General features: G+C 34.0%; 2 protein-coding genes and 1 long non-coding RNA gene across 7 annotated transcripts; all 3 read left to right on the top strand.

Moving 5' to 3' along the window:
• The first annotated feature begins 60 nt into the window (after positions 1 to 60).
• Positions 61 to 6,390, top strand: LOC107921282 (receptor-like protein 7). 3 transcript variants are annotated; one of them, XM_041092564.1, is made up of 6 exons: positions 61 to 605; positions 874 to 1,028; positions 1,134 to 1,260; positions 1,781 to 1,874; positions 1,961 to 2,083; positions 2,195 to 6,390. In XM_041092564.1, the coding sequence occupies exon 6, from the start codon at positions 3,266 to 3,268 to the stop codon at positions 6,200 to 6,202; it is 2,937 nt and encodes a 978-aa protein (XP_040948498.1). In that variant the 5' UTR covers positions 61 to 605; positions 874 to 1,028; positions 1,134 to 1,260; positions 1,781 to 1,874; positions 1,961 to 2,083; positions 2,195 to 3,265; the 3' UTR covers positions 6,203 to 6,390. The 3 variants fall into 3 exon arrangements, with proteins under 3 accessions (XP_040948498.1, XP_016706643.1, XP_016706642.1); XM_016851154.2 differs by having other exon boundaries at positions 1,766 to 1,874; XM_016851153.2 differs by having other exon boundaries at positions 874 to 1,260.
• Positions 6,391 to 14,210: 7,820 nt separating this feature from the next.
• Positions 14,211 to 17,764, top strand: LOC107921098 (mitochondrial import inner membrane translocase subunit TIM50). The gene is made up of 10 exons (XM_016850966.2): positions 14,211 to 14,656; positions 14,766 to 14,854; positions 15,125 to 15,161; positions 15,794 to 15,855; positions 15,949 to 16,062; positions 16,138 to 16,242; positions 16,345 to 16,443; positions 16,988 to 17,144; positions 17,253 to 17,355; positions 17,456 to 17,764. Exons 1-10 carry the CDS (start codon positions 14,374 to 14,376, stop codon positions 17,499 to 17,501), a joined length of 1,095 nt encoding a protein of 364 aa, XP_016706455.1. The 5' UTR covers positions 14,211 to 14,373; the 3' UTR covers positions 17,502 to 17,764.
• Positions 17,765 to 18,074: 310 nt separating this feature from the next.
• Positions 18,075 to 26,189, top strand: LOC107921366 (uncharacterized). Of its 3 annotated transcripts, none has more exons than XR_001691039.2 (5): positions 18,075 to 18,596; positions 18,866 to 19,225; positions 19,697 to 19,794; positions 19,881 to 20,143; positions 20,468 to 26,189. It is a non-coding gene; the product is annotated as an uncharacterized lncRNA (long non-coding RNA). The 3 variants fall into 3 exon arrangements; XR_005913231.1 differs by lacking the exon at positions 20,468 to 26,189 and adding an exon at positions 20,256 to 20,421; XR_001691038.2 differs by lacking the exon at positions 20,468 to 26,189 and having other exon boundaries at positions 18,080 to 18,596; positions 19,881 to 20,421.
• The last annotated feature ends 1,753 nt before the right edge of the window (positions 26,190 to 27,942 follow it).

The following is a 27,942-nucleotide window of genomic DNA, read 5'->3' as shown; positions in this document are numbered from 1 at the left end:
AAAAAAAACTTCAAGGAATAAGTGGGAGAAGTTAGAAAGTTATCCCAAATGGAAAATCCCAGGTATGGTTCTATGGGCGTCGGACTGGTGGACTTCGTCCCAATTTGCTAAGCTACAAAATGTTATTTCATCAATTCTTAAAAATTTTTCAACTTTATTTTTGTGGTCGTCTTACTTACATTTCTGGTTTGTCTTCTCTCATTATCAGCTGCTGTATGCCAAAGCCTCTGCAACTTCTAAACTACCCTTCAAAAATGTCTCTTTTAGGCTCTCCTTTTTGCACCACTTACTCCATCTTATTTCCTCACCTTTATTTTCCTTCACTATCTCGTGTTCCACACATCAAAACAAAGACAAATTCTTTAACTTTCACCTTTTGTGAAAACCTGAATTTTTCCCAAAGAGGATCTTGTTTTGAGGCTAAATATTGTATGTTTAGGTTTAAAGGAAAGTACTCATTTTCCTTTATTAATTGGTGATTCTCTTGGTTTAGTGAGTCGTAGCCATATTTGCTCCCTTTTGGTTCTTTCAAGCTTGGACTTTAGTCATGAGGTTTATCTCTTACTAACTGCAGATCTTCACGGATCAGCTTTTACTGAGTTCTGGTTAGTTTTTCTTTTTCCTAATTTCCTTCTTTTGTTTATTATTATTCCTTGAAAGTTCAACTGGAGATTGATGGTGACCTCTTTGGGGTTAATGCAGTTAATCATTTGTTCATTTTGAAGTGGGCAAAGTCATTAATTTAGCAAGTTTTCTGAGATGCCTAGTTCTTATTCTTCTGTGGTAGAAAGAGCATTTTTAAGATAATAGCTTATTTCCATATTGAAGCTGTTTACTGAATGAATGAATGTATGGTGGTTGTCTTTTTGGCAGCTAATGTACGATTTTAGAAGAACCCCTTGCCAGTTTCATCGGACATCTTTTAGCTATGTGAACAAGTAGTGAAGCAGATTGCGTATTGTATATCAAAATGTCTGGAAATGGTCATTGTTTCGAGTGGATGGAGGAGTTTATTTCACAGGAGCGCGGTAATCATATGGTTCAATATTTCTTTAAGGATTCCATCGGTGAATCTGTCTGTGCAGTTATCAGTTCTCAGAGGAGTGTTAGGCATATGTTTTATGTTGTTGCAGAGGAGTTTGTGAGGGTATATGGTGCTGAGAATTCAATTCATGCTGGTTTCAAATCGAGGTTGAGGAGAGGTTGTTGATTGGCTTACATCCATGCTCTCAAAGCAGTAGTTTCAGGGAGACCGATCTAGTATGTAATCGAACCTTTGGTCTTTGAATTCTGTCATTTTCTTGGCTTCAAAGATGATAAATCGCAATAGCATGCATCGGTCTCAATGTACTTACAAAAATAATACCATAGCAAAGCAGTTTAGACTTAGGAACTGAACTAAAACTATGCTTATCAAGCGTCAGAAAAGCTTAAAAATTAAGCTTTGCATCTTCAGTTGTCTTTTATATAAGAGTTCAATAATACATCTAGGTCTTGTATGAGTTATGTCTGCTAGTTATCACATGCTTGTACGTTGTAACTTGATCTCATTGTTCATCCATTTCCCCCTCAAATTTATAATCCCTACAAGTCATTTTTAGTGTTATAGAAAATGTTATTATCGATTATTGTTGACTGGTCTTGTTGTTCTTACCATTTTTTATTGAAGCAACAAACTTGGCAGAGTAGTTGATCTTTGGAATTCATGTTTCCTTGGAAAGTAAACACCATGTCAAACATCTCTGAAATTTACATTTTCTTATAGAACTTTCTGTGACAGAGTCACTGAAACATGACACGCTGCTAGCTTTGCGCTTCCTGATTGTGAAATGATTGAGATTAGTGCTTGGAAAGCCCAAGCACTGGATAATATGGTATACTATTTTGATTTTCTACTAGTTCAGTTCCTTACTCTTTCCTTGGCCTTTTCTGACACTGATTCCTATGTTGCATATTACAGGGCTATCTTTTGAGGAACTTGACTGAACAAAGTTCAGATATTGCGTGAGCAGGCACTGCATGAACATGTGGTAAAAGGCTCAAACATTTCCCAGCATTTTGCCTCAATGGGACCTCAGTAGCAGTAAGCATTGACATCTAAGAAAAAGAATGATGGCATGGGTTTTGGATGCTGTACTTTATCATCTGTTTTTTCTGACTGTAATGTCCACTGACATATTTTCCTGATGTTTAGGTTCAATTTTTGATCTTCATGATCTCTAAAGGAGAAAATAATTATCTTGCTTACTTGGAGGACATGTACGAAGACAAGCGCGGGCAGCTCTGGTGATGGAGGTTATTAATTTTCATTCAGTTGCCTTATGTTTCTTCAAAGTTTAAAATTTAGGCCATTAATTCAAATTATGCATATTGAACTGAATTAATTAGTGGGAAAGTAATATGGATATCATGACTTGATAATATAAATGACACTACAACGATGCAATTTGGTTTTCTGGGCCTGGTGCGGTGCATGATCTGTTATTGCCTTTTGTTTTCAATGTTGTTGGTTTTTCTGCTTGTTGATTGTGTGCTTTGCATTCTGACTTTTTTATTTGGCTGAGTTATAATCCTTTACTTTTAAAAAATAAAAATGGACATGCCCTTTTTTTTTTTTTCAAATTTAATCTTAACTGGAAAATTGATGTAATAAAATTTCTTTCTTAGAAGTTTCCTGTTCTTTTTCGTTTTTATTGTTTGAATTTAAAGCCTATGGATGAATTAGAAATGCAATTTCACTGGTAGTTTTCTTGCAAGTAATGGCATACACATTTTCTAGTCTTGTGGAAAATATGTTTGTTAGATACCACTGTTCAGCATATATAGGATACACATGGTTTGAATTTTCAAGCAGTAAACTTTGAATATATAGAAGACAAGTGATAAGGGATTGTATATCATTGACGTGTTTTCTATAATACAATCATTCAAGTGTTATTTACTCTGAAACTTTGAGCTTCTTTTCCTGCTTTGGATATGTGGGGACAAAATTATGTCTTTTTGTGTGTGTGGGGAATTACTGACATTGTGGCGACTTGTAGATTAGGTTTGGGTGACATTGACAGTTTTGGTCTTCTTCACACTTTTAGCTTTTCTCCATCAGAAATAAAAACATGATGGTTACCCACAATTTCCATAAAATTTCTTAGAATCTTCCTTATCAATGGACTATACCATTAAAATTCTTAGTTTCTATCGGTTTTGTTCTACCTATAAATAGGGTTCTCATAATTCATACCATGTTAACCTTATTTGAAAACATAACATGGCCTCCTTACTCACATCCTATCACTTCCTTTACCTATTTTTCTTCTTCCCTCATCTTTCTGCCTCTTCAGTAACACACTTGTGCTCTCATCACGAAGCTACTGCATTGATCCATTTCAAGAACTCATTTTCCATCATCAAAACAGAGTTTACTTCTCTTCTTTGTGATGATATTGCTGGCCTTAAATCTTATCCTAAGACAAATTCATGGAAAGAGGGTACAGATTGCTGCTCATGGGATGGGGTCACTTGTGATCACCTAAATGCTCATGTCATTGCCCTTGACTTGAGTTGCAGTTGGTTGTATGGCAACTTCCCTTCCAATAGTACTCTTTTCCTTCTTCCTTATATTCAAAAACTCAACCTTGCCTACAATGATTTTAATTATTCCAAGATGCCCTTTGAGTTTGGTCAGTTTACAAGGCTGGTGTATCTTAACATCTCAGAAACGTTATTTGCAGGAAAAGTCCCATCCCAAATCTCCCACTTGTCAAAATTGGTTTCACTTGATCTCTCTCATAATGTGTTTTTTGACCAATTAACACTTGACAAAAATATTTTGGAGGGACTTGTTCACAACCTAACTGAGGTGAGACATCTTTTTCTTGATAGAATTATCATGCCTTCTATTAATCCTAATGTTTTCATGAATCTATCCTCTTCTATAAAGTCTCTCAGTCTTGGTGGTTGTGATTTGCAAGGAAAATTCCCAAGTAACATTCTTCATTCGCCAAATCTCAATTTGCTCAACTTAGGATACAACCGAAACCTTAGTCTTGATCTTCTGAAGTTCAATCAGAGCAGTAATCTTGAACATTTGGATCTGTCATGGATGTCCTTTACAAAATTGATTGATTCGATTGATAACCTACATGCCTTGAAATATTTGGATCTGTCTCATTCCAATTTACGGGGATCAATTTCGAGATCATTGGGGAACCTCTTGCAACTCACTTATTTAGACTTGTCCTGGAACCAATTGAGTGGACAAGTTCCATTGTCAATTCTAAACCTGACACAGCTTCAACACTTGAGAATAGCTGAAAATTCTTTAGAAGGTCCCATTCCAGATGAGGTAGCTGCTTTCCCTAATCTAATATCTTTAGACTTATCTAACAATTTACTAAATGGAAAACTTCCGTCATGGTTGTATACTGCTTCCTCCTTAATGGAAATATATCTCTCTCAAAATCAATTCAGTGGACACATCAAAGAATTCCAATCCAAATCACTAGAAATGATAGTGTTAGGGAATAATAAACTCCAAGGTCCTCTTCCATCTTCAATATTCCAATCTCTCAATCTTACCTGGCTCCTTTTATACTCAAATAATCTCAGTGGTGTTATAGAGTTTAGCATGTTCTCAAATCTCCCAAATCTTGAATATCTTGACCTTTCACAAAACAGCCTATCCTTAAGCTCAAATAATGTCAGCCAATTCCCCCCATTTTTGAAAGGGTCAAAAAAGTTGAAAGCTTTAGACCTTTCTAACAATAGAATTGAAGGAAAGATTCCACAATGGCTGCAAGAGGTGACTTGTGACTCTTTGAGTTACTTAAATTTATCTCACAACTCATTGACAGAAGTTGAGCAACTGCCATGGAAGAATATTAATATTCTTGACTTAAGCTCCAATTTGATCCATGGAAATCTTCCAATTCCATCTTCGACAATCAATGTGTTCTTGATCTCAAACAATAGTTTAGGTGGAGAGATCTCTTCTTTGATATGCAATGTGAGTGCTCTCCAAGTTCTTGACTTGTCCCACAATAAATTGATTGGAACTATTCCACAATGTTTTGGAAATTTGAGCAACACCCTTGAATTTTTGAATCTAAAGAAGAACAAGTTTTATGGAATGATTCTTCCAACATTTGCAAAGGGATGTCAATTGAGTTATCTCAACTTAAATGGAAATCAATTTGAAGGGCCTTTGTCACCATCCATCCTCAATTGTAGGTCTTTGGAAGTGCTAGATCTTGGGAACAACAAGATCAATGATACATTTCCTCATTGGTTGGGAAGTCTTCCACGGCTACAAGTTCTTGTACTAAAGTCAAATCAAATGCATGGTTCCTTGCATGACCATAGCTCCAAGTCTAGCCCTTGTTTCTCTAAAATCCAAATTTTTGACCTTTCAAGTAATTATTTTTCTGGACCCCTACCTGGGAGATACATCAACAGCTTCAAGGCTATCATAAATCTCTCTAAGGATGCAAGTACGATGACATACATGGGTGTGCAAGATGTTAATGGTAGTGGTGGCTTTTATAGCTATTCCATTGGAATTGTGATGAAAGGACAAGATATAGCATTGAATAAAATTTTCGTCATGTGGGCAATCATTGATCTCTCAAATAATAAGTTCGATGGAGAGATTCCCAAGGTTATTGGAAAGCTTGGATCACTCAAAGGGCTAAACCTTTCTCATAATAACCTTAATGGTTACATTCCCACATCAATAGGGAGTTTGACCAACCTTGAATGGCTAGACCTCTCTTCAAACAAACTGGTTGGATGGATTCCAAGAGAACTGCTAAATTTAACGGCTCTTTCTATGTTAAACCTTTCAATGAATGAATTGGTTGGGTGCATCCCTCAAGGAAAACAATTCAATACCTTTGGAAATACTTCCTATGAAGGGAACAAAGGATTACATGGTTTTCCATTGTCAAGTGATTGCAACAATAATGAGCAACCACCACCTTCAAACTTATCAGAAGAAGGTGGATTAAAATCAAACATTGATTTTGGGTGGAAAGTAGTGTTGTTGGGTTATGGATGTGGAGTGGTGTTAGGATTGGGCGTGGGATATGTTGTTTTCCAAAATGGTAAGCCAAAGTGGATTGTGAGTTTGGTTGAAGATCATATTGAGAAGAGGCGGAGAAGAAAGCCAATGACAGGGAATCGCAGCAATGGGGGAAGAAGGATCTAGGCAGAGCAAATGATGTTCAAGCATTTCTGTTGTATTTTCAAGCATTTCTGTTGTATTTTCATATATATATATTTATAGCGTGTCTAATGTTTAGCTATATGTCTTTATCTTTAGTATGGTATTTCAATAACGTGTAAGGATCTATTCTCAATGTTAAACTCTTACACAGTTGCAGCTGTTTATGTCTTCTTGAATGACTTCAATTGTTTTCCTACAAAAAAATCCATATTACAACTCTCCTAAAGCAATCAAGAAAAAGCAAATCTCCTTCATGAAATTATATCTAATGGTAGTAATGATGGAATTAAAAAAAAATGAATTAAAGTTTAATTAACAGGTTAAGTTTATAGCTAACAAGACAATCAAGCTGCAGAGATATATATGTGATAAATGGAAAATTAAAACTTAATAAATTGTATGTATTGGCTGATATGAAGGCCACGTCCATGGTTTGCATTAATGTGGTAGTTTTATGTCGCTTTTGATCTTTAAAAATGTGCACCTTATTTTAGCATTTTAAGTAATCAATGCTATTCAGGGTTTTGTCTTTATAAAGTAATTGCGTAAGATTAAGTGTATCAAAGTACAATTAGATATGAGTAATTATAATTCCTTAAATATATAAATGGAAAATTAAAACTTAATAAATGAATAATTTATAATTTATGTTATAAATTAAAGGGTTTAGTGGGTTTATTATTATTATTATTTTGATTTTAAGATTTATGGATTGCTAATAAATAATCACGAGAGTTAGGTTGGATGGCAAGGGTTTCTGCTATTTTAACCAGTGATTGAGAGTTCAGTCCTCACATTGGGTATGAAGCACCTTTAAAACTCGTGGTCACCATTTAAACCTTAATGGGTCTACATAATGTTGAAGATTAGTTACTGGGTTCCCTTTAATAACTACCTTGAGTAGGGGTGAGCAAAACTCGATTCGATTCGAAAAAATTGAAAATAATTTTGAATTTTGAGTTAACCGAATCGAATTATTCAGTTATGCAAATTATTTGAGTTATTCAAATTTTAAAATTCAAATACCCTTTTTGTCCCTACCAACTTCGAAAATAAGCAAATTGGCTCAACAAAAAAAAATTCAAAATATTTTTTAAAAATTACAATAATTTTTAAATTTTAAAATATTTATAAAAATGTCAAAATTTATATTTAAAAATTTTAAAATTTTCTAAAAAAATAAAAAAGCTAAAATTTTAAAAATTTTCTAAAATAATAATTTTGGGATCTAATTAATGATTCAAATTTATTTGTTGAAAAAAAATTAAATATATATGATTTCAAATTTATGTGCTCTAACATGGAATTATTTATACTGTAATAATATATTTTTTGACATGTTTAAATTTTTTAATTTAACTCGAATAATTTCACATGATTCGATTCGAATTTCATTTCACTTGACTTGATTCAAAAATAAATTCAAATTGAGTTAGGATGATAAAATAGGACTCGAGAACTCGATTAACTCAAAATTTTTTTACTCGATTTGATTCGACTTAACTCGATTAAATACTCGCCTCTAACCTTGACAAATAAAAAAAAAGATTGCTAATAAATGTCATAAAAGGTACCTACCATGTATATTATATTATGCGAAATTCACGACGTGGGTAAAAGAAATTATATAGGAAATTTATAGAAATAATTTATATGAAAATTAATTATAACTTTTGTTGAAATGGTAAAACTGGAATAAGAAAGATTTTGAGGTTTTTAGTTTAAATTCTGTCATGTGGATGTGTTTTTCTAAATTGTGTTTAAAAGGGATAAATTTTAAAATTATACATGAACTTTGATTTAATGTGTAATTATATACATAAATTTTAATTTGATATAATTATACACGTGAAAGTCTAATTGTAGTTCAAATGTATATTTGAAACTTTAATTTTAATTTAATCATATACATTTAAAGAAATAAACACATCAATTTATTTTTATATTGGATAAAGATAATTATTTACGTATGCAATATATAAACATAAAATTATGTTTATATCAATAATTGTATTAATAATTTACAAGAACTGGATCAAATCAAAATTTAATGTATACAATTGCACATTAAACCATACTTTATATATAGTTTTGAGATTTATCTCTATCTAAAAAGACAAAATACTCTTAAATTATTTGTTGCTTTATAAAAATATCGAGTTTTTATTAATTTCATAATTGAGTTGGAAACCAATTGAGGGTGACATCAACTTAGTTAAGTCGAAGCTTTAAATAATAGTATAGATTAATCATTATAAAAGAGATTCATGACGGTAGAAGTATCATAGCAGTCCTTGTACTGTACTTCATATTGGGTTTGATCACTCTACTAAAAAATGGACAAATTGATTCTTATACATTAGATGAATGAGTAAAATAGTCTCTCTATTAAAATTTTATCGATAAATGGTTATTTTGATGTTTTACATATAAGGACTAATTTGCCAAATTTTCAGTAGAAACAAAATGCAAACCGGGGTATAGTACAATGATTGCTATAGTACTTTTACCGATTCATGAACATACCCATCCTTTTTTCCCTTTCTTTTGGTCATTATTATAAGATAATGGATAGATTATAATTTTGATATCTTATTATGCTCACATTTGGGATTTAGTCTTTTATGTCTTAATTTGACATAATTTGGTCTTCTACTTTTACAATGACACTAGTTAGTCCAAACAGTTAACATCCCTAACCATTTTAATTGACATGCTAATGCAAAATTTGATTTAAATCACATTTCTAACACACACACTTGACATGATAAGTTGTAATATTTTTAAGAAAAAGTCTAGCTTAAGCATACCGAAATAATTAAGGGTGTCAACTATTGGCCTAACTAATGATGTTATAAAAGTAGAGGTAGGGGCGGAATTAAATTGTATAGTAAAAATTTAATTTCACTATTTTAATACCTTATATCTTTATAATTTTTAAAGGATTAAATCAAATTTTTATCAATTAGAGAGTCAAAGTGTAATTTTACTATTACTAATTTATAAATTAAAAATGAGCTTAAATGGAAAATTTTTCATTTGAGGCTGCCAGACCTTAGCTTCGCCACTGATTAGAGGAACCGAATCATGTCAAATTAAAGTATATATACTCTAAAATTTAAACATAATAGAAGTATTGTAACTACAATTTAACCTTAAACAAGATGTACTTCACACAATCATTTATCATTTAATTTAATTTTTAAAAAATATTTTTAGTTAAAATTCTTAATCAATAAAAATAAATTTAGTTATTACAATTATATTAAAATAAGACTTGTCACCGTCTAAAGCGCTGCATGGATGAATCATGAACACCACATTCGATGGGTTTGCATTCAATGCTTTGAAAAAAGTTTGCGGCTATGATTCTTATTCATTAATGAGGTTGAAACACACATTTATTAAGTCATCCCCATCCATTTCATCTTCATCAATATTGGATCAAGGACAAAATTTAAAACCTTCCCTCCAACATTTAAAAATTTAAAATTTTGATTTTTATCGAGGATTAGTCCCGATTGGATTAATATGGACATTATTGATAATAAAGAAAGACGTGAATTTGAGTATGCTGAAGTGTATTATAAGGAAAAAAAAGATGATTATAATAAAATTACATTTTGGTTCTTCCAAAAATAATAAAAATTTGAATTAATCTTTTAAAAGTTATAAATATATAGACTATTAAGATAATGAATTTACATTTTTATTATCATAAAAATATACAATTTAATTATGATTTCCTCAAATTTTTTTTGACTTCCCCTTGACTCCATCTCTATTTTAAAGCCACTTGTGGTGGTTTTAAACAGCTTGGAGAGGAAATGAAAGGTTCTAAAAGAGGTGTGGTTCAACGGTGAAGTATGTAGCCAGATGCAAGTCTCCTAAATAGATGTTTTACCAAGGAAATTGATGGTTGAATCATGATAAACTATCTGCATGTGTATTGGCTAAGATTGAAGGACTTGTGATCCTGCTATACAGCCCTAGTGGCAAATCTTGATGTGATTTAGCCATGATTCATATGCTAAACTTAGAAGAGAGAGGTGTTGATAAAGGATACATACAATGTGTTGTAGCAGGGTGAACTCTTAATTTGGGAGGTAGTCTAACGAGAGGGACATAATGTGTTGGCATAGTTTGTGATGCTTAGTAATTTTCTTTTATTAGGCATTATAATGGGTTGGGATAGTATACAATTTTAGGTTTGTTTTTTAAGTTTGGGTCTGATTTAATTTTAAAAAATGAGTTTAAAATTTTATCCCAGATAAAAAAATACTAAATTTGAGTCCGACCCACATTAAATACACTAAAAACATTAAAATAAATGTTTCTCAACAGATTGAAATTATATTAAAGAAAAATTTTATATTTAAATAACATTAAAACAGTTACAATTTAGCAAGTAAATGTCTCTAAAATAATAAGAATATAATAGTAAAATAATAGCTAAACAGCAACAAAATAACAATAGGAGAGAAAAAATTTAAATAGATTAAGATAGGGCCTAACTGAAAAAATATACATGAAACACGATCCATTTAAAAAATAGACTTTATCTTTTATTTAAACTCAGTTTTTAAATCTATAATTTTACTCAAATGTTTTGTATTTTTCATTATTTACTAAAATTTAGTCATTAAATTCGAATACTTAACATTACATTATATTATTGGAGCAATGTAGATTATTTCATTTTATGATATCAAATAATTCGATAATCAATTATAATAATTTTCATATAATTCTAATTACATGTATAAATATAATAAATTAATGCTAAATAAGTTCATATAAAATATATCAAAATTTAAAAAGATCAAATACGAAGTTAAGATTCGAATCTAAACTCGAGAAATGTGAATTTTTCTTAGGAAACTTTTTGTTTTTTCTTTTCCTTTCTACTTAACCGTTTGTCCCATGGAAAGGCCTAATTTCCTTTCCATTTCCATTTCCTTTCCCTTTGAAATGATTAACTCAATAACCAATCAAACTCGACCACTTGTCCTACATCTTCATCACATTTTTATACTGTAATCATGGTCTAATAATTTTTTTATAAATACTATAATTATCCTTTAGTCCCTCAATTTTTTAATCCTTAGCAATTTAGTCCTTACTCTATTCTTAACATTTCATGCTAAACTTTACTATTAATTTTTTATATCTATTTTATTCCAACAATATCATACAATTAACTCGATACACATTCTTAGAAATTTATTAGTTTTTTATATATTTTTTAAAATTACGCGATTTACAAGATCGAAAAAATTTAGACATATTACACTGAAGGACTCTTAGTTAATGTGGGTAAGAAAGTGATTGAAATTGAGAAATTGCTACTTGAGTGAAATTAGTAGATCCCTTCAAATGTTGCTTGCAATGGCCCTTTTAGCTACAACATTTAGTTGTAGGCAAATAGTATATAATTGTACTAAAAGACTCGAAGAAAAAAAAAAAGGTAAACCCCTTGAGGAATCTTAAAAGAAAGTTAGAGAGTTCAATGATAAGTTAATGAAGAAATATGGAAAATGGCCAAGGTGGTGGATAGTGTGAATCTTAGTCTAGAGGTGGAGCAGTCCAAGGAAAAAAATATTGGAAAGAGGGTAAAGTTTTTCTATAGAGTAAGGTGGAGTAACTTTAAAAAAAATGTGACAAATGAGTAGGCTTAAGTTCAAATAATTATTTTAGGAAACAGCAACCCATATTCGATTGTGAAACTTAACATGATAAACAAAGCCCAGAAAAGGCTTACTTAGTCTATGAGTGCTATGATGCATGCTATTAAGGAACCTTTAGGCTTTGTGTTAGAGTGAACTTTTTCAAAGACTCTTGTAGGGTTAATTAAACCTTTAGGCTTATGTGGAGTGGCAATTTGATGTATGTCAATATGATTGTTTCATATAGTGTGTTTTCGAGTCTTTCTATGTACTTAATAATTTGTGCGTCGAATTTAAATTTTATCTTATTTTCGTGCTTAATCTAGTGTTCTCATGTCATTTTGGGTTTTAGTAGCAAATGACGCTTAATCAGTTTTAAATGATTGAAGTGGCTGAATAGTGAATCAAGTTGTGAGATTGAGCTTTCTAGGGTCATGACATCATGCAACATGAACATAGGAGAAGGACTCGATAGTTAATCATGTCGCAAGAGAGGACTCAAAGTTGCAATATCGGGTTGCTAAGTCACAATGGACTTGTGATGAGATTGCGATGTTGGAGCCATTCTTGGGGAGAAGACGTTTGTCAGTGCCGCAACATCGCGAAAGTGGAGGTCACGGCGTTGGCTATGTAGATCCAGATCTGAAACGATTACTAGTGGCATTTTTGTGTTTTTAGCCTTTATTAAGTGGATTTTAGTAAGGGTACAAAGATCTTTTGGTTCATTGCTATATAAACCATTTCTCTACAATATTTTTAGATGTCATGCAATACACATTTTATGTTACATTAAAATTATGTGAGAATAGAGTAGAGAGAGATAGTTTTGCTGTAGCTTTTTCATTTTTTCTTGTTGAAGGCTATGTAAATAGAGATCAAGAAAGTTTTAGCTTTGAATTGGATTATTCTCCATGAATGAGCATTTCTATCTTTTGTTCTTATTCATCTTTTATCGATTGAATGTTAGAATGGTTGCTTGCATTTTGAAATTTATGTTGTTCTAAACCTTCTTGATGGTTGATTGTGATACTAATTGCTAATCTAAGTTGATATGCATGATCTCGATTATTTGCTTGTTCAATTGTATCAAATTGCTTAGTACATTACAATTAACTTCTCTAGTGGAGGATTTAGATAGATGAGATCTAGAGGAGATTATATCATGTAGAATTTTGATACAATTGCGCCAAATGATGAGACCGAAAGGTGACCTGTTACCTAGGCGAGACTGAGAGAAGATCCTAGGAGGTAATTCTTATGTTAGGGTGAGACAGAGAGAAGATTCCTACTTAAGAGTGACAATAAATGTAACCAGGATATGCATATTAGCTTCATAAATAGTTAGTTGACTAATCGACCATCACCTTGATTATTTGCATAGTCTAAGACAAGAAAAAGGGAAATTAGGTTAATTTGTTTGATTGCTAAGCTAGTATACTTTCTTTATGATTTTCATTCGACTTGCACTAATAATACTTGAGTAAATTAGATTAGTAAATTACCTTATACATGAGGTAATCGATTAATGCTTTCCCTTATGAATCCTTATGGAAAGAACGGTCCTTGGAATACTTGTTAAAATGTTTCATTGTAAACTACTATATTATAGTCTGACACCGTTATGCTTGCAATAACACCATGCTTGTACTGTTGGTATTATTGATTATATTTGTTGCTTTTTATGTGAGTGTGGTTGGGTCGATCAGCTCCTCTAGAATATCAAATGTAACGTTCGACATGAGTTTCTAATAATAGTAACTAGCTACCAACTCTATTTACTACACCTATTGCTTGTTCATATGCACATATGAAGTGAGTATCCTTTCCTCCGGTATCTTCTTTGCTAGGACAAGGAAGATATCATGATCCCAAAAGCAGCTTCAGACATGGCATAAATATAAGACACTAAGGTATTGTAATAATTTAGTAAAAGAAAGTTGAGAAGTTCACAAAAACATACTTTTATGATGTTTCCTTTGATAATTTTGGAAGTGAAGAACAAGGTAACAAAAGAAATAAAGAAATAAAAGAAAGAAGAAAAAAAATTAAAATGTTATAAAATATATAGGGATTACTTATGTGCAATTTGACTTAAAATTTTTGTTTAAAATGATGATATAACGTACCAAGTCAACTTATTACTACACTGTTAATGGCTTAGTGATCAAAATATAACAGATCGATAACTATAGTGACCATATCAAACCTTTTAAAAGTTAGTGACTAAACTATAATTTAACTATATGTAAGTGACTAAATCTGTAGTTTACCCAAAAGAAAAACAAAGTCAAATACCAAGCAACGAATTCCACAATCTCCATTCTAGACTCTAGGTAGAATAGTTCAACTCCAACTTCCAAACACTCCTCTTAAATTCAACATTTTGATTTCATCGCCCACTTTCGATTTCTAAAACCCTAAACCCTAATTAGTTTAAAATCTCCATCAATCAAAAAAAAAAAAGCCAAATCAAAAACTCTAATAAAAATGTCTTCCATTGTTCTTAGATCGCGAACAATTTCAAATAATTTCAGTTCAAAGAGTATTTCTCAAAGGGGTTTATGTTCAGGAGTGGTTTCTTCTTCTTCGGATCCTTCTAAAGGAACAATACCTTCTTCACAATCCATTCTCTCCGATCAGTCGACACCTCCTCCTCCGGCGCCGAAAGTTGCCCCACAGGTTTCGGGAGGGAAAATTTGGAGCTTTGTCAAGTACGGACTCATTGCAGGTGTTACTGGAACTACTGGCTATGCTGGTTATCTCTCTTATAGTAAGTTTTCTTTTTCCCCTTTTAAAAAGATCGGATCATTTGTGATTTTGGGTTTTTTTTTTATATGATTAAAAGTGGTTTTAAAAAAAGAATTTAATATGATTTGCAGAGTGTTCATGTGAGGAAGTAGATCATAAAGCAAAGGCATTGCGGGCGGCAGCGAGTTATGCTCCTAGTGAAGATGCTTCTGCAATTGATGTGAGTTTGATTTTGTTTAGAAATTGATTATTTTAAAGGATTTTCTCTATTTATTTTAGTTGTTTGATTGATATAATGTGCAATTGGCTTTAGACATATAACTGGTTTAGGTGTAATTTTTTTTTAAATGATTGATCATTTGAATGTATATCTGCGGTACCTTAGCTAAGTCTTAATAATGTGATATATCCATTGTTTAGTTTGTCCTAATACTATGAAGAAATTAGATATGAAAGTAACAGTTTTTTTTTTTTTCCATATCTTTTTCAGAAATATGGAGGCTTGCTTTACTCTGCTGCAATGACAGGTGAGGACCTTATTGTGTTTCTCTCTCTTATTGCTTCTTTGTTTGTTCATGGTTACAATTATCTCTAAAGTCTTTGTTCTGTATGTCAACCTAATTACTAGCACAATATTTGCATAACAGGGCATTCAGTTTGCATTGTCTAGTGCCCGGAGATATTCCGGTAAAAAAACCTTGGAAGCTACTGTATTAGGTGTTAGATTGCATTTTGCCCCCTCTACTAAGAAAATGGGCAAATTAGTCATTGTATATTAGATCAAAAAGCAAAATTGTCCTTTCTGTTAAAAATTTTGTTTTTTTCTACTGATAAAAACTAGCATGGTTGACAGAATAATCGAAGAGTTTTTACTAGAAGGACCAATTTACTTTTTGATCCAACATATAGGGACTAATTTGCCAATTTTTTGAGTAGAGGGGTCAAAATGCAATTCATCTCTTAGAGGCCTCCATGGTACTTTTACCAAAATATTCCTTTAGAAATTCGGGCTGCTTTATTATAAATGGATTTGTTGAGACAGAAAAGAAAATTCCGTTGGTGCTGGTTGCTGTCTATCATGTTGGTCAATGATTGATTTGTTTACATGCTCTGGTTCGAACCCAATTTATTCCTGGTTTCTTTGCTTGTAACATTTCAGTTCCGGCTAAAGCACTTGAATCTTATCTGGATCTCAGGAGGTTAGTGGAAGAACATTTGCTGGTGAGGAGTGTTCTTCTTTCTCTTGTTTCCGGTTTTCTATTATTGTCGGCCTATCTTTTGTTTTGTTCTCATAATTTTATCTCGTATTTTCAGGAATATACTGAACCGACTTCGGATAAGCTTCTTCCTGATTTGCATCCTCTAGAACAGCATGTTTTCACTCTTGTCCTAGATCTGAACGAGACATTACTTTATACAGACTGGAAGGTAAGAATTTGACTTAAAATTATTTTCCATTACACGTTTACGATATCTAACACGTTCCCTCTTTGATTGGCAAAGCGAGAGAGAGGCTGGCGTACCTTCAAAAGACCTGGTGTTGATGCCTTTCTGGAACATCTAGCAAAGTTCTATGAAATTGTTGTCTATTCTGACCAGATGAATATGGTAATTTGATATTTTTCATTGTGGCTACCATTTTAAATACACAAGTATATCATAACCGTTGTTGCCTGCAAGTTCATAATTAGTTTGTTTTTGGCTATGCAGTATGTTGATCCTGTTTGTGAAAGGTTGGACACTAACCATTGTATACGATATAGGCTATCAAGGGGTGCTACTAAATATCAGGATGGCAAGCATTATAGAGTATGTTATAGTGGTAAAAGTACCATGGAGGCCTTATACTAGGAGTCGTATTGCATTTCACCCCCTCTACTAAAAAAATGGGCAAATTAATCCCTGTACATTAGATTAAAAAGCAAACCAGCCTTTCTGTTGCAAGTTCCATCCATTTTTACTGATAAAAATTGGTCTTTGTACATTAGCATGAGGTATACGTGACACATTAGGTGTAACTGTTTGGTTATTTTATCAACTGCACCAGTTTTTAACAATAGCAATGGATGAAGTTTTTAACAGAAAGTCTAGTTTACTCTTTAATCTAACATACAGGGACTAATTTATCCAGTTTTTGAGTAAAGGGGGCAAAATGCAATCTAACTCCTAACACAGGGGCCTCCATAATACTTTTACCATGTCATAGTCAATCTCTTCCCTTCAAAACATTTTGCTTTTGGTTTTCGCCTCCTTAGTTTCTACAATACTATGCGTATTAATCTATGAGACAGTGCCTTTACAAGCTGCTCCTTAAAAAGAAGTCTTATTGTTAACAAATAGTTCCTGTTGGCAGGATCTTTCAAAGCTAAACAGGGATCCAACCAAGATTTTATATGTGAGTGCTCATGCATTTGATTCTAGCCTTCAACCAGAAAATTGTGTCCCTATTAAGCCATATAAGCTCGAGACTGATGATACCGCACTTTTAGACCTTATTCCGTTTCTTGAATGTAAGTCTTATGTTGTTGCTTTTTCCTCTGCACATCGCCTTTGTTCAAATTTTATGTTCCTATATTCATTTGTTGATTATAGTACCATTTGTTTTGATTTGTTCACAGATGTAGCCCGCAATAGTCCGGCTGATATCAGACAAGTATTGCAATCATATGAAAGAAAAGATATCGCGAAAGAGTTTCTCGAGCGTTCTAAAGAGTATCAAAGGTGAATTATCTTCTTACATTTGTGCATTGTCAAGTAAAATCTGACTTCGATGTGCCATTTTTATAACATTGATAAATGTTCACTGCCTTTGATGACACAGGCGAGTTCAAGAACAGAAACAACAAGGTCGGCTTTGGCGGCGCTGAGGAATGGGTTATCTATAGTTGATGATTGCAGTTTTCGGAGGCCATTCAGCACAGAAGAATGTGAAAGACAATACATATCAAGTTTTCCAGTAAAACAGCCATTTTATGATAAAAAGATCATACATTGATGAATCTTAGCACTGCATCATTTAAATTGTCTGATGAAAGAATTTGTAAATTTTTCTGCCGAGATGTAGGCAGGCTTTCAATATGTTATACTGTTGTTGAAATTAAAAATTTTGCCACAGCAAATGAAATCAAAATTCAGTTTCTTTCTCTACAAGAATAAACTTGTTTAAGTGTACTCCAATCTGAGTGAAGTAACTCATCTTTTATAAATACAGTTCTTTCTTTTGTACTTTGCATGCTTGAAATTTAGTTTCTTTATTTTTTCTTTAATTTTAAAAAATTAAAATTTTTTTTTCCAATCTCAAAGTGATATGTTATCTTACAAATCAGATCAAATTGAAAAAATCTGCAAAGTTTCAAGACTAGTGGGAGAAGTTAGAAAGTTAGCCCAAATAGAAAATCCCAGGTATGGATCTATGGGCATCAGACTAGTGGACTTCGTCCCAATTCTCTAAGCTACAAAATGTTATTTCATCCATTCTTAAAATTTTTTTAACTTTATTTTTGTCGTCGCCGTACTTACGTTTCTGGTTTGTCTTCTCTCACTATCAGCTGCTGTATGCCAAAGCCTCTGCAGCTTCTAGACTACCCTTCAAAAATGCCTCTTTTAGGCTCTCCTTTTTCACCACTTACTCCATCTTATTTCCTCACCTCTATTTTCCTTCACTATCTCGTGTTCCACAAATCAAAACAAAGACAAGTTCTTTAACTTTCACCCTCTTTCTTAAACCCTTTGTGAAAACCTGATTTTTTGCCAAAGAGGATCTTGTTTTGAGGCTAAATGTTGTATGTTTAGGTATAAAGGAAAGTGCCTGTTTTCCTTTATTCATTGGTGATTCTTTTGGTCCAGTGAGTCATAGCCATATGATGCTTCCTTTTGGTTCTTTCAAGCTTGGACTTTAGTCGTCATGGGGTTTCTCTCTTACTACCTGCAGATCTTCAAGGCTCAGTTTTTACTGAGTTCTGGTTAGTTTTTTCCCCCCCCTTGTTTCCTTCTATTGTTTATTATTATTCCTTGAAAGTTTAACTGGAGGTTGATGGTGACCTCTTTGGGGTTAATGCAGTTAATCATTTGTTTATTTTGAAGGGAGCAAAGTCATTAATTTAGCAAATTTTCTGAGATGCCTAGTTCTTATTCTTCTGTGGTAGAAAAAGCATTTTTAAGATAATAGCTTATTGCCATATTGAAGCTGTTTACTGAATGAATGAATGTATGGTGGTTGTCTTTTTGGCAGCTAATGTACCATTTTGGAAGAACCCTTTGCCAGTTTCATTAGACATCTTTTAGCTATGTGAGTAAGTAGTGAAGCAAATTGTGTATTGTCTATCAAAATGTCTGGAAATGGTCATTGTTTCGAGTGGCAGGAGGAGTTTATTTCACAGGAGTGTGGTAATTGTGTGGTTCAATATTTCTTGAAGGATTCCACCAGTGAATCTGTCTGTGCAGTTATCGGTTCTCAAAGGAGTATTAGGCAGATGTTTTATGTTGTTGCTGAGGAGTTTGTGAGGGTATATGCGGCTGAGAATTCAAATCATGCTGGTTTCAAATGGAGGTCGAGGAGAGAGGTTGTAGATTGGTTTACAGCCATGATCTAGTATGTAATCGAACCTTTTGGTCTTTGAATTCTGTAATTTCCTTGGCATCAAAGATAATAAATCGCAATAGCATGCATTGATCTCGGAACTGAACTAAAACTATGCTTATCAAGCATCAGAAAAGCTTAACAATTAAGCTTTGCATCTTCAGTTGTCTTTTATATAAGAGTTCAATAATACATCTAGGTCTTGTATGAGTTATGTCTGCTAGTTATCACATGCTTGTAAGTTGTAATTGATCCCATTGTTCATACATTTCCCCCTCAAATTTATAATCCCTACGAGTCATTTTTAGTGTTGTAGAAAATGTTATTATTGATTATTGTTAACTGGTCTTGTTGTTCTTACCATTTTTTATTGAAGCGACAAACTCAGTGGAGTCGTTGATCTTTGGAATTCATGTTTCCTTGGAAAATAAACACCATGTCAAATATCTCTGAAATTTACAATTTTTTTTTAATAAAACTCAGTGACAGTCATTGAAACATGGCATGCTGCTAGCTTTCTGTTTCCTGATTGTGCAATGAGTGAGATTAGTGCTCTGAAAGCCCCAGCACTGGATAATATGGTATATTATCTTGATTTTCTACTAGTTCAGTTCCGTACTCTTTCTTTGGCCTTTTCTGACACTGATTCATATGTTGCATATTACAGGACTATCTTTTGAGGAACTTGTCTGAACAAAGTTCAGATCTTGTGTGAGCAGGCACTGCATGGACATGTGGTAAAAGGCTCAAACATTTCCCAGCATTTTGCCTCAATGGGACCACAGTAGCAGTAAGCATTGACAACTAAGAAAAAGAATGACGGCATGGATTTTGAAATTGGTTTCACTTGATCTCTCTCATAATGTTTTTTCTGACCAATTAACACCTAACAAAAATACTTTGGAGGGACTTGTTCACAACCTAATTGAGGTGAGACATCTTTTTCTTGATAGAATTATCATGCCTTCTATTAATCCTAATATTTTCATGAATCTATCCTCTTCTATAAAGTCTCTTAGTCCTGGTGGTTGTGATTTGCAAGGAAAATTCTCAAGAAACATTCTTCATTCGCCAAACCTCAATTTGCTCAACTTAGGATACAACCGAAACCTTAGTCTTGATCTTCTGAAGTTCTATCAGAGCAGTAATCTTGAACATTTGGATCTGTCATGGATGTCCTTTACGAAATTGATTGATTTGATTGACAACCTGCATGTCTTGAAATATTTGTCTCTCTCTAATTCCAATTTACAGGGATCAATTTCGAGATCATTGGGGAACCTCTTGTGGCTCATATATTTAGACTTGTCATGGAACCAATTGAGTGGACAAGTTCCATTGTCAATTGTAAACCTAACACAACTTGAACACTTGAGAATAGCTGAAAATTCTTTAGAAGGTCCCATTCCAGATGAGGTAGCTGCTTTCCCTAATCTAATATATTTAGACTTATCTAACATTTTACCCAATGAAAAACTTCTGTCATGGTTGTATAATGCTTCCTCCTCAATGGAAGTATATCTCTCTCAAAATCAATTTAGTGGACACATCAAAGAATTCCAATCTAAATCACTAGAATGATAGTGTTAGGGAATAATAAACTCCAAGGTCATCTTCCATCTTCAATATTCCAATTTCTCAACCTTACCTGGCTCCTTTTATACTCAAATAATCTCAGTGGTGTTATAGAGTTTGGAATGTTCTCAAATCTCCCAAATCTCGAATATCTTGACCTTTCACTAAACAACCTATCCTTAAGCTCAAATAATGTCAGCCAATTCCCCCATTTTTGAAAGGGTTAAAAAAGTTGAAAACTTTGGACCTTTCTAACAATAGGATTGAAGGGAAGATTCCACAATGGCTGTAAGAAGTGGCGTGTGACTCTTTGAGTTACTTAAATTTATCTCACAATTCATTGACAGAAGTTGAGCAAACTTCCATGGAAGAATATTAATATTCTTGACTTAAGGTCTAGGTGGGTTTGGGTAGTTGGGTAGGGTTTGTAATTGGGCCTTGGGTTTGGGTTTTGTTTTTGTTTGGGTTAAGGGTTAGTTGGGTCTTGGGTAGGTTTAGGTTGTTTTGGGTTCTTGGGCTTGGGTTTAAAATTGGGCTTGTACAGCTATCCCTCTTTGCTCATTGTCGTGTAACGATAACAGAGCAAAGACTAAAAAAGACTAATTTTTGCTCGGTCTCGTCGAGGAAATAAGATTCGCTGTTGCAGCTTCAATCTTTTAGTTACAATGTCGGAAAAGCAAGATTCGTCATCGTAACTTCAATCTGTTCCACTGTACCGCCAGGGAGGTGAGATTCACTGTTATAGCTTCAATCTATTTGACTGTAATGTCGGGGAAGGAAGATTTGTCGTTGTAGCTTCAATCTGTTCTGCTGCATCGCCTAGGAAGTAAGATTCGCCGTTGTGGCTTCAATCTTTTAAATTGTAATGTTGGGGAAGCAAGATTCACCGCCGTAGCTTTAATCTGTTCTGCTGCATCGTCTGGGAAGTAAGATTCGCCGTTGTGGCTTTAATTTTTTAAATTGCAATGTTGGGGAAGCAAGATTCGTCGTCGTAGCTTCAATCTATTCCGCTGCATCGCCTGAGAAGTAAGATTCGCCGTTGTAGCTTCAATCTTTTAAATTGCAATGTATAGTTTCTTCGATCTGCTTCACTGTCAACTCAGGAAGGCAAGACCTGCCATCTTCATTGATCTGTTCTTTAGGGAACATGACCTATATGAACCTATTTATGCTTAGTGATCATGATCGAAATGAATCAAAATATCCTGGCTAAATGTGTATGCATGAATGCAAAATGAAAATGATCTTTCAATGTTTGAGTTGTTATTGCCCATTGCTCAATAAGGCTTTATTGCTAAGGCGTCCGAATGCTATCTTGTTCGGTTGATAATGCTCATCTCTTACTTGGTCGGATTGCCCCCACTATAATCTTCAAAGTTTAACTCGAGATTTTCAAGGTTAAGCCCATCGTAATTTAGGACATAAAATTCAAAACCATCCTTTTACCCACACTATTTTCAGGGTGTCGCGCCAAAATTTTACGCATAATTGCAAAATTTTCTCTTCTGAGAAACCTCTTCTTATCATTCATTCATTCTTTGTTCATGGAAGCTTTGTCACCAATATGACATCTTGTCATTTTGTTTCGACAACAAAGTTTGAAAGGATAGTCCTGACTTAGACTTTTCCCTTTTAGACACTTTAAATTTGGTGTGTTCTAAACAATGGTCCTGTTTCAGATTCCTTCATTATTTAGAAATTTCTAGAGTAATATACAAAACTCCTTTTGTTTGAACATTCAGTCTATTAATTGTTATTTCAAATGTTTGAAAAAGATTATCACAATAGACAAACAAAATATTATTTAGAACAAATCTCGAAATGAATAAGTTAATCAAGAGAGCAAATTTTGTTAAGATAAAATGAAAAAAGATAATAAACAAGATGGAATTTTATTAGGAGCAAAACTTGAAACAAATACATTAATCAAGACAATAAATTTTGCCAAGATTCAAAATAGATAAGATGATGACAGGTGCCTCAGATATCGCAGCACGAGCTTCCTGCATAAGCTTTCTAAAAACCATTCTGAATTTAATATGCGTTTAGGGAATCTACAGTACTTTGTTGATGCCCCAAGATGTTGACTACTCTTTCTTGTTGATTCAGGTATAGCGAGACCATCTCATGCCCTAGATCTTGACAAAAGTTTAAACTATTTCGTTCACCTCATGCCTTTATCAAAATTTGAGCTGCCTTTTTTAAGTTTTCAACTCAAATCCCGTTTGGTCTCAAGGCGCCCTTTATGAGTTTTCACATTGGCCTCTCTTTTTTTTTTTAACTTTAAAGTGCTTTTTACAGGTTTTCACTTTGATCCTCTTTCTTCAAGTAAAATATTTCTTAACTGAATCTGAGTTTACAGGATTTGGCAGGCTTTTACCAACTATCTCGATCAAGATTAAAGCTCCTCCAGAAAAGGCCTTCTTTATCACATAAGGGCCTTTCCAATTTGGCATCCATTTTCTTCTAAAATCCTTTTGTAGAGGAAGAATCTTTTTTAAAACTAAGCCCCCTTCGTGAAATTCTCTGGGACGAACTTTCTTGTTATAGGCTCGCATCATTCGTTTCAAATACATCTGACCCTGACGAATAGCTTTTAACCTCTTTTCTTCTATCAAGTTTAGTTGATCATATCGAGATTGAATCTATTCGGTCTCATCTAACTTTAATTTAGCTAATACTTGGAGAGAAAGGATTTTCACTTTTATGAGTAAAACTACCTACGTCCAATAGACTAAGGAAAACGGTGTTGCCCCATTAGAGGTTCTAACAGAGGTACGATATGCCAGGAGAGCGAAAGGTAATTTCTCGTGCCAATCTTTGTAAGTTTCAGTCATTTCCCCTATAATTTTCTTGATATTTTTGTTAGTTGTTTTCACGGCACCATTCATTTTTGGACGGTACGGTGACGAATTATGATGTCTGATCTTGAACTGACTACAAACTTCCGCTATTAAGTTTTGTTCAAGTTCAGCGCATTATCAGATATGATCCTTTCAAGCATCCCGTACTGACATATAATCTCTTTTTTCAGAAACTTGCTAGCTGCTGACTTCGTGACATTAGCATATGAAGCAGTCTCTACCCATTTAGTGAAGTAATCAATAACCACAAAGATAAAACGATGCCCATTAGAAGCCTTTGGAGATATTGGCCCGATGGCATCCATTCTCCACATGGAGAACGGCCATAGAGAAACCATAACGTGAAGGGGTAAAGGTGGCGTATTTATTTTGTCACTATAAATTTGGCATTTATGGCACCTTTTGGCGCAACTAATGCAATCCCCTTCCATGGTGGATCAATAGTACCCAAATCTTATAATTTGTCTGGCCATCGTGAAGCCGTTGGCATGCGTTCCACAGATACCTTCATGCATTTCTTCCAAAATTTTCTTAGCCTTGACAGCATCCATACATATCAACAATACTTAATCTTTTCCCTTTTTATACAAAATCTCCCCATATAAAACATAATCAATTGCTAATCTCCTTAATGTTCTCTTATCATTTTCCGTCGCACGGGCGGGGTACTCACGACTCTTTACATATCGCAATATGTCATGATACTAGGGGTGATCATCCTTTTCCTCTTCATCGTCAATGTTGTAACAATAGGCTGGAGCCTCATGAATGCTGATCTGAATAGGCTTCATTTTTCAACCCAAATGGCATCACTTTATAACAAAAGGTCCCCCATAAGGTTATGAATGTAGTTTTTTTCATATCTTCAAGATGTATATTAATTTGGTTATACCCAAAGAAACCATCCATGAAAGAAAATAGTGAATGCCCTGCTGTGTTATCTACCAAGGCGTCGATGTGTGGCAAAGGAAAATCATCTTTTGGGCTAGCCTTATTTAAATCTCTATAATCTACACACATTCGTACTTTCACATCTTTCTTAGGGACAGGTACGATGTTGGCTACCCATTCGGAGTATTTAACTACTTGTAAGAATCCAGCATCGAATTGCTTTTACACCTCCTCTTTTATTTTTAATACAGCATCAGGCCTCATTCTTCAGAGTTTTTGCTGAATGGGTCTGCAATCTTTCTTCATAGGAAGATGGTGAACTATAATATCAATACTTAACTCAGGCATATCTTGTTATGACCATGCGAAGACATCTTTGAACTCTCGAAGCAACTTAATAAGATCTTGTTTTACTTCTTCAGCTATGCATGTGTCAATCTTCACCGCCTTTCCCTCTTTTAGGATCACCGTCTCCACCGTTTTCTCGTGAGGTATGATTTGTTTGTTCTTCCTGCTCTATCATCGTCAACAATTCCGAAGATAGGTTGCAATCTAAGTTATCTTCAAAATCTTGAGCTTCCTTTAAACACATATCTCTTTCAAAAGGATTTTCTAAGTCCATAATAAAGTCACTCATGCCATTGATATCTTGAGACCTGTTATAGGTACCAAGAATATACAAGGAACGTATGAATTTAAGAATTCCTATTTATAGTATGATCATGAATTGATGAATGAATGATTTGGAATAAAAGCATACAAAATGACTATTCGTATGAAAGAATGAAAAGAATCTTAAAAGAATCTTAAAAGAATATATACTCAAAAAGAAATTGCAAAGATATATTTCATTGAAGTTAAAATGTTCAAATATAAGCTCATTTCATTTCACAAAAAAGTTTCCATTTTCTCTAGGCTTAAAACAATTAGTATGTTTTGAATATTACTCTGGAAAAGCTCTAAACACTTCAGGCATTTCTTCAGCAGTCCAATTATTTAAAACACTCCCAGGTTCAAAGGGACAGATGCTTGATGTGCTTCCTTCTTCAGATTCTTCTTCCAATATGGCATTGATGTTCAGTGTTCCTAACATTTCCTCCGTGGTCTTCTTTCTTGGAGTCCTCAGTCTAGAATACATGGTTCACCCTGATACGAAGGTCCTGGATATGTGGGGAAAGTCATAGGTTTCCAATCAACTTCTTCTCCATTCAAATGCGCCTTCCTCCTCTCTTATCTTTTCTCTGACTCTTTCATTCTTTGCTTAACATTTGGCTTAAATCATAAACCAAAGTGGTCTCGTTTATCCTTCACCATTGGTGCCTCTATCCTTTTGTAAAGGCATTTTCCCAGTCCTCTTCCAGGCATAGCTCCTTTCCCAACTGTCATTTGCAGTCCCATCCTCGTGGCTCTAGATATGCTGGGCATCGGGATCTTTTTTCCCTCAACGACAAAGGTCGCATTTACGAATTTTAAGGACCGAAATAAACATTCGATTGCATAATCATCCGTTCCCAAATTGGTACGTTGCTGGTTACCGATGCAATGATGTCTTCCTCAGCGTTAATCGTAATTAATCAGCCTTCTGTTACCAATTTCAACTTTTGGTGCAGTGATAAAGGCACCGCTCCTACTGAATAAATCCAGGGTCTTTCCAACAAGCAATTATACGAAGGCTTAATATCCATCACTAGAAAATTCACCTCGTACGTATTCGGGCAAATCAAGAGTGGTATTTTTATTCTCCTCATCACCCTCCTTTCGGTACCATCAAATGCTCTCACTATATTCTGGCATGATTTCATGTGAGAGCTATCCACCGGTAACCTATTTAAGGTGGATAGGGGTAAAATATTCAAGGCTGATCCATTATCAATTAGCACACCCGGTAACGTATATTCCCCGCAGTGAGTAATGATATGTAAGGCTTTGGTAGCTCCTCTTCCTCTTGGCTGTATTTCATCATCATTAAAGAAAATAAAATTGTCGGCACTGATATTGTTAACCAAATGGTCCAACTTATTCACTAAGATATCGTTAGCGACATAAATTTCATTTAGCGCCTTAATCAACGCATTACGATGTATCTCTGAACTTAAAAGCAACTCAAGTACCGAGATATGAGCCGGTTGCTTATGTAATTATTTTACCACGCTGTACTCGCTATATTTTAAGAATTTCAGAAATTCTCTAGCCTCATTTTCAGTTATTGGCTAATTGACATGCGATTCAATTGTCTGTTTTTGCTTTTCTCAGCTCAACTGCTAAGGCTTTTCCTTTTCCAGATTCCACTCTTGCATTCGTCGGATCATAGCATTTTCCACTTCGTGTATAGAATCCTTCATTCTCTTTTGAAGCGTTTACCAAGCTCTCATTTCCTGGGATTGTCACATTGTAGTTGTAATTCAAAAGAACATTTTTGCTATCCTTATAAGGAAATGATACAGGTTTTTGGATTATGACATTTGGCGCTATTTGTATTCCAGATTCTCTGCTTATTGGCTTTGAAATAATCACCACTAGGTGATTAGCCTTTTGGGTTTTCCCCGTAGATCCTTCCTCTGAAGCACAAACTTCTCCCTCTTCTAGTCCCTTGATCTCTTAATAAAACTCTAACTCTTTGTTATCCATTAAGTTTTGCACTATGGTTTCGAACTCGGTGTATTTTTGGATGTCATGGCCTTCTTCTACGTGGAACTTACAAAACTTCCTTGCTCCTTCAGGCCTTTCTATTGAATATTGCTTGATGAGACCTCATTCCATCTTTCATTTCCAAACCCACTCGATGTCTGGAGAAATGATAGAGAACGCCATAAGATGTGGCAATATAGAAGTAGGAGAAAGCACTAAAAGGTCAGTACCAAAAAAGAAGGAGCACGAGATAAACAATACAAGCATGTTTAACAAAGACCATTCTAAATCAATCACGGCGGGACAAGCAAGAGCAGTAACCGCTAATCAACAAGGTTCTTCGAAACAGGAATCCAATCTAAGGCCAAATATAAAGAGACTTCAATTCACACCCATCCCAATGATGTATAGTGAATTGTACCAGAACTTATTCGATGCACATGTGGCATCTCCATTTTACCTAAAACCTATGTTACCTCCATACACTAAGTGGTATGACGCAAATGCCCAATGCGAGTATCACGCGGGGACTAAGGGGCACTCGATTGAGAATTGCACTGCATTCAAGAAGTTAGTTGAAAAACTTATCAATTTGGGGATCATAAAGATTAGCGACTCATCAGGACCGAGCGTAGCAATGAATTCGTTACCCAATCATGATGATAAAAAGGTGAACACGATAATTGAGAATGAAGGAAGGAGAGTCAAAGCCAACGTAGCAGAGATAAAGACCCCCTCGAGTGGGTTTGGAAATGAATGATGGAATGAGGT

Source organism: Gossypium hirsutum, chromosome D05, assembly GCF_007990345.1.
Source record: "Gossypium hirsutum isolate 1008001.06 chromosome D05, Gossypium_hirsutum_v2.1, whole genome shotgun sequence".
In the NCBI taxonomy this organism is placed as follows: domain Eukaryota; kingdom Viridiplantae; phylum Streptophyta; class Magnoliopsida; order Malvales; family Malvaceae; genus Gossypium; species Gossypium hirsutum.
Note: the sequence above shows the minus strand (reverse complement) of the source record. Positions and strands in the feature narration are given on the sequence as shown.

Coding starts and splice junctions, on each gene's coding strand:
- LOC107921282 (XM_041092564.1), top strand. CDS start 3,266: ATGGCCTCCTTACTCACATCCTATCACTTCCTTTACCTATTTTTCTTC.
- LOC107921098 (XM_016850966.2), top strand. CDS start 14,374: ATGTCTTCCATTGTTCTTAGATCGCGAACAATTTCAAATAATTTCAGT. Junction 14,657..14,765: donor TGCTGGTTATCTCTCTTATA/GTAAGTTTTCTT, acceptor TATGATTTGCAG/AGTGTTCATGTGAGGAAGTA. Junction 16,063..16,137: donor TACTTTATACAGACTGGAAG/GTAAGAATTTGA, acceptor TGATTGGCAAAG/CGAGAGAGAGGCTGGCGTAC.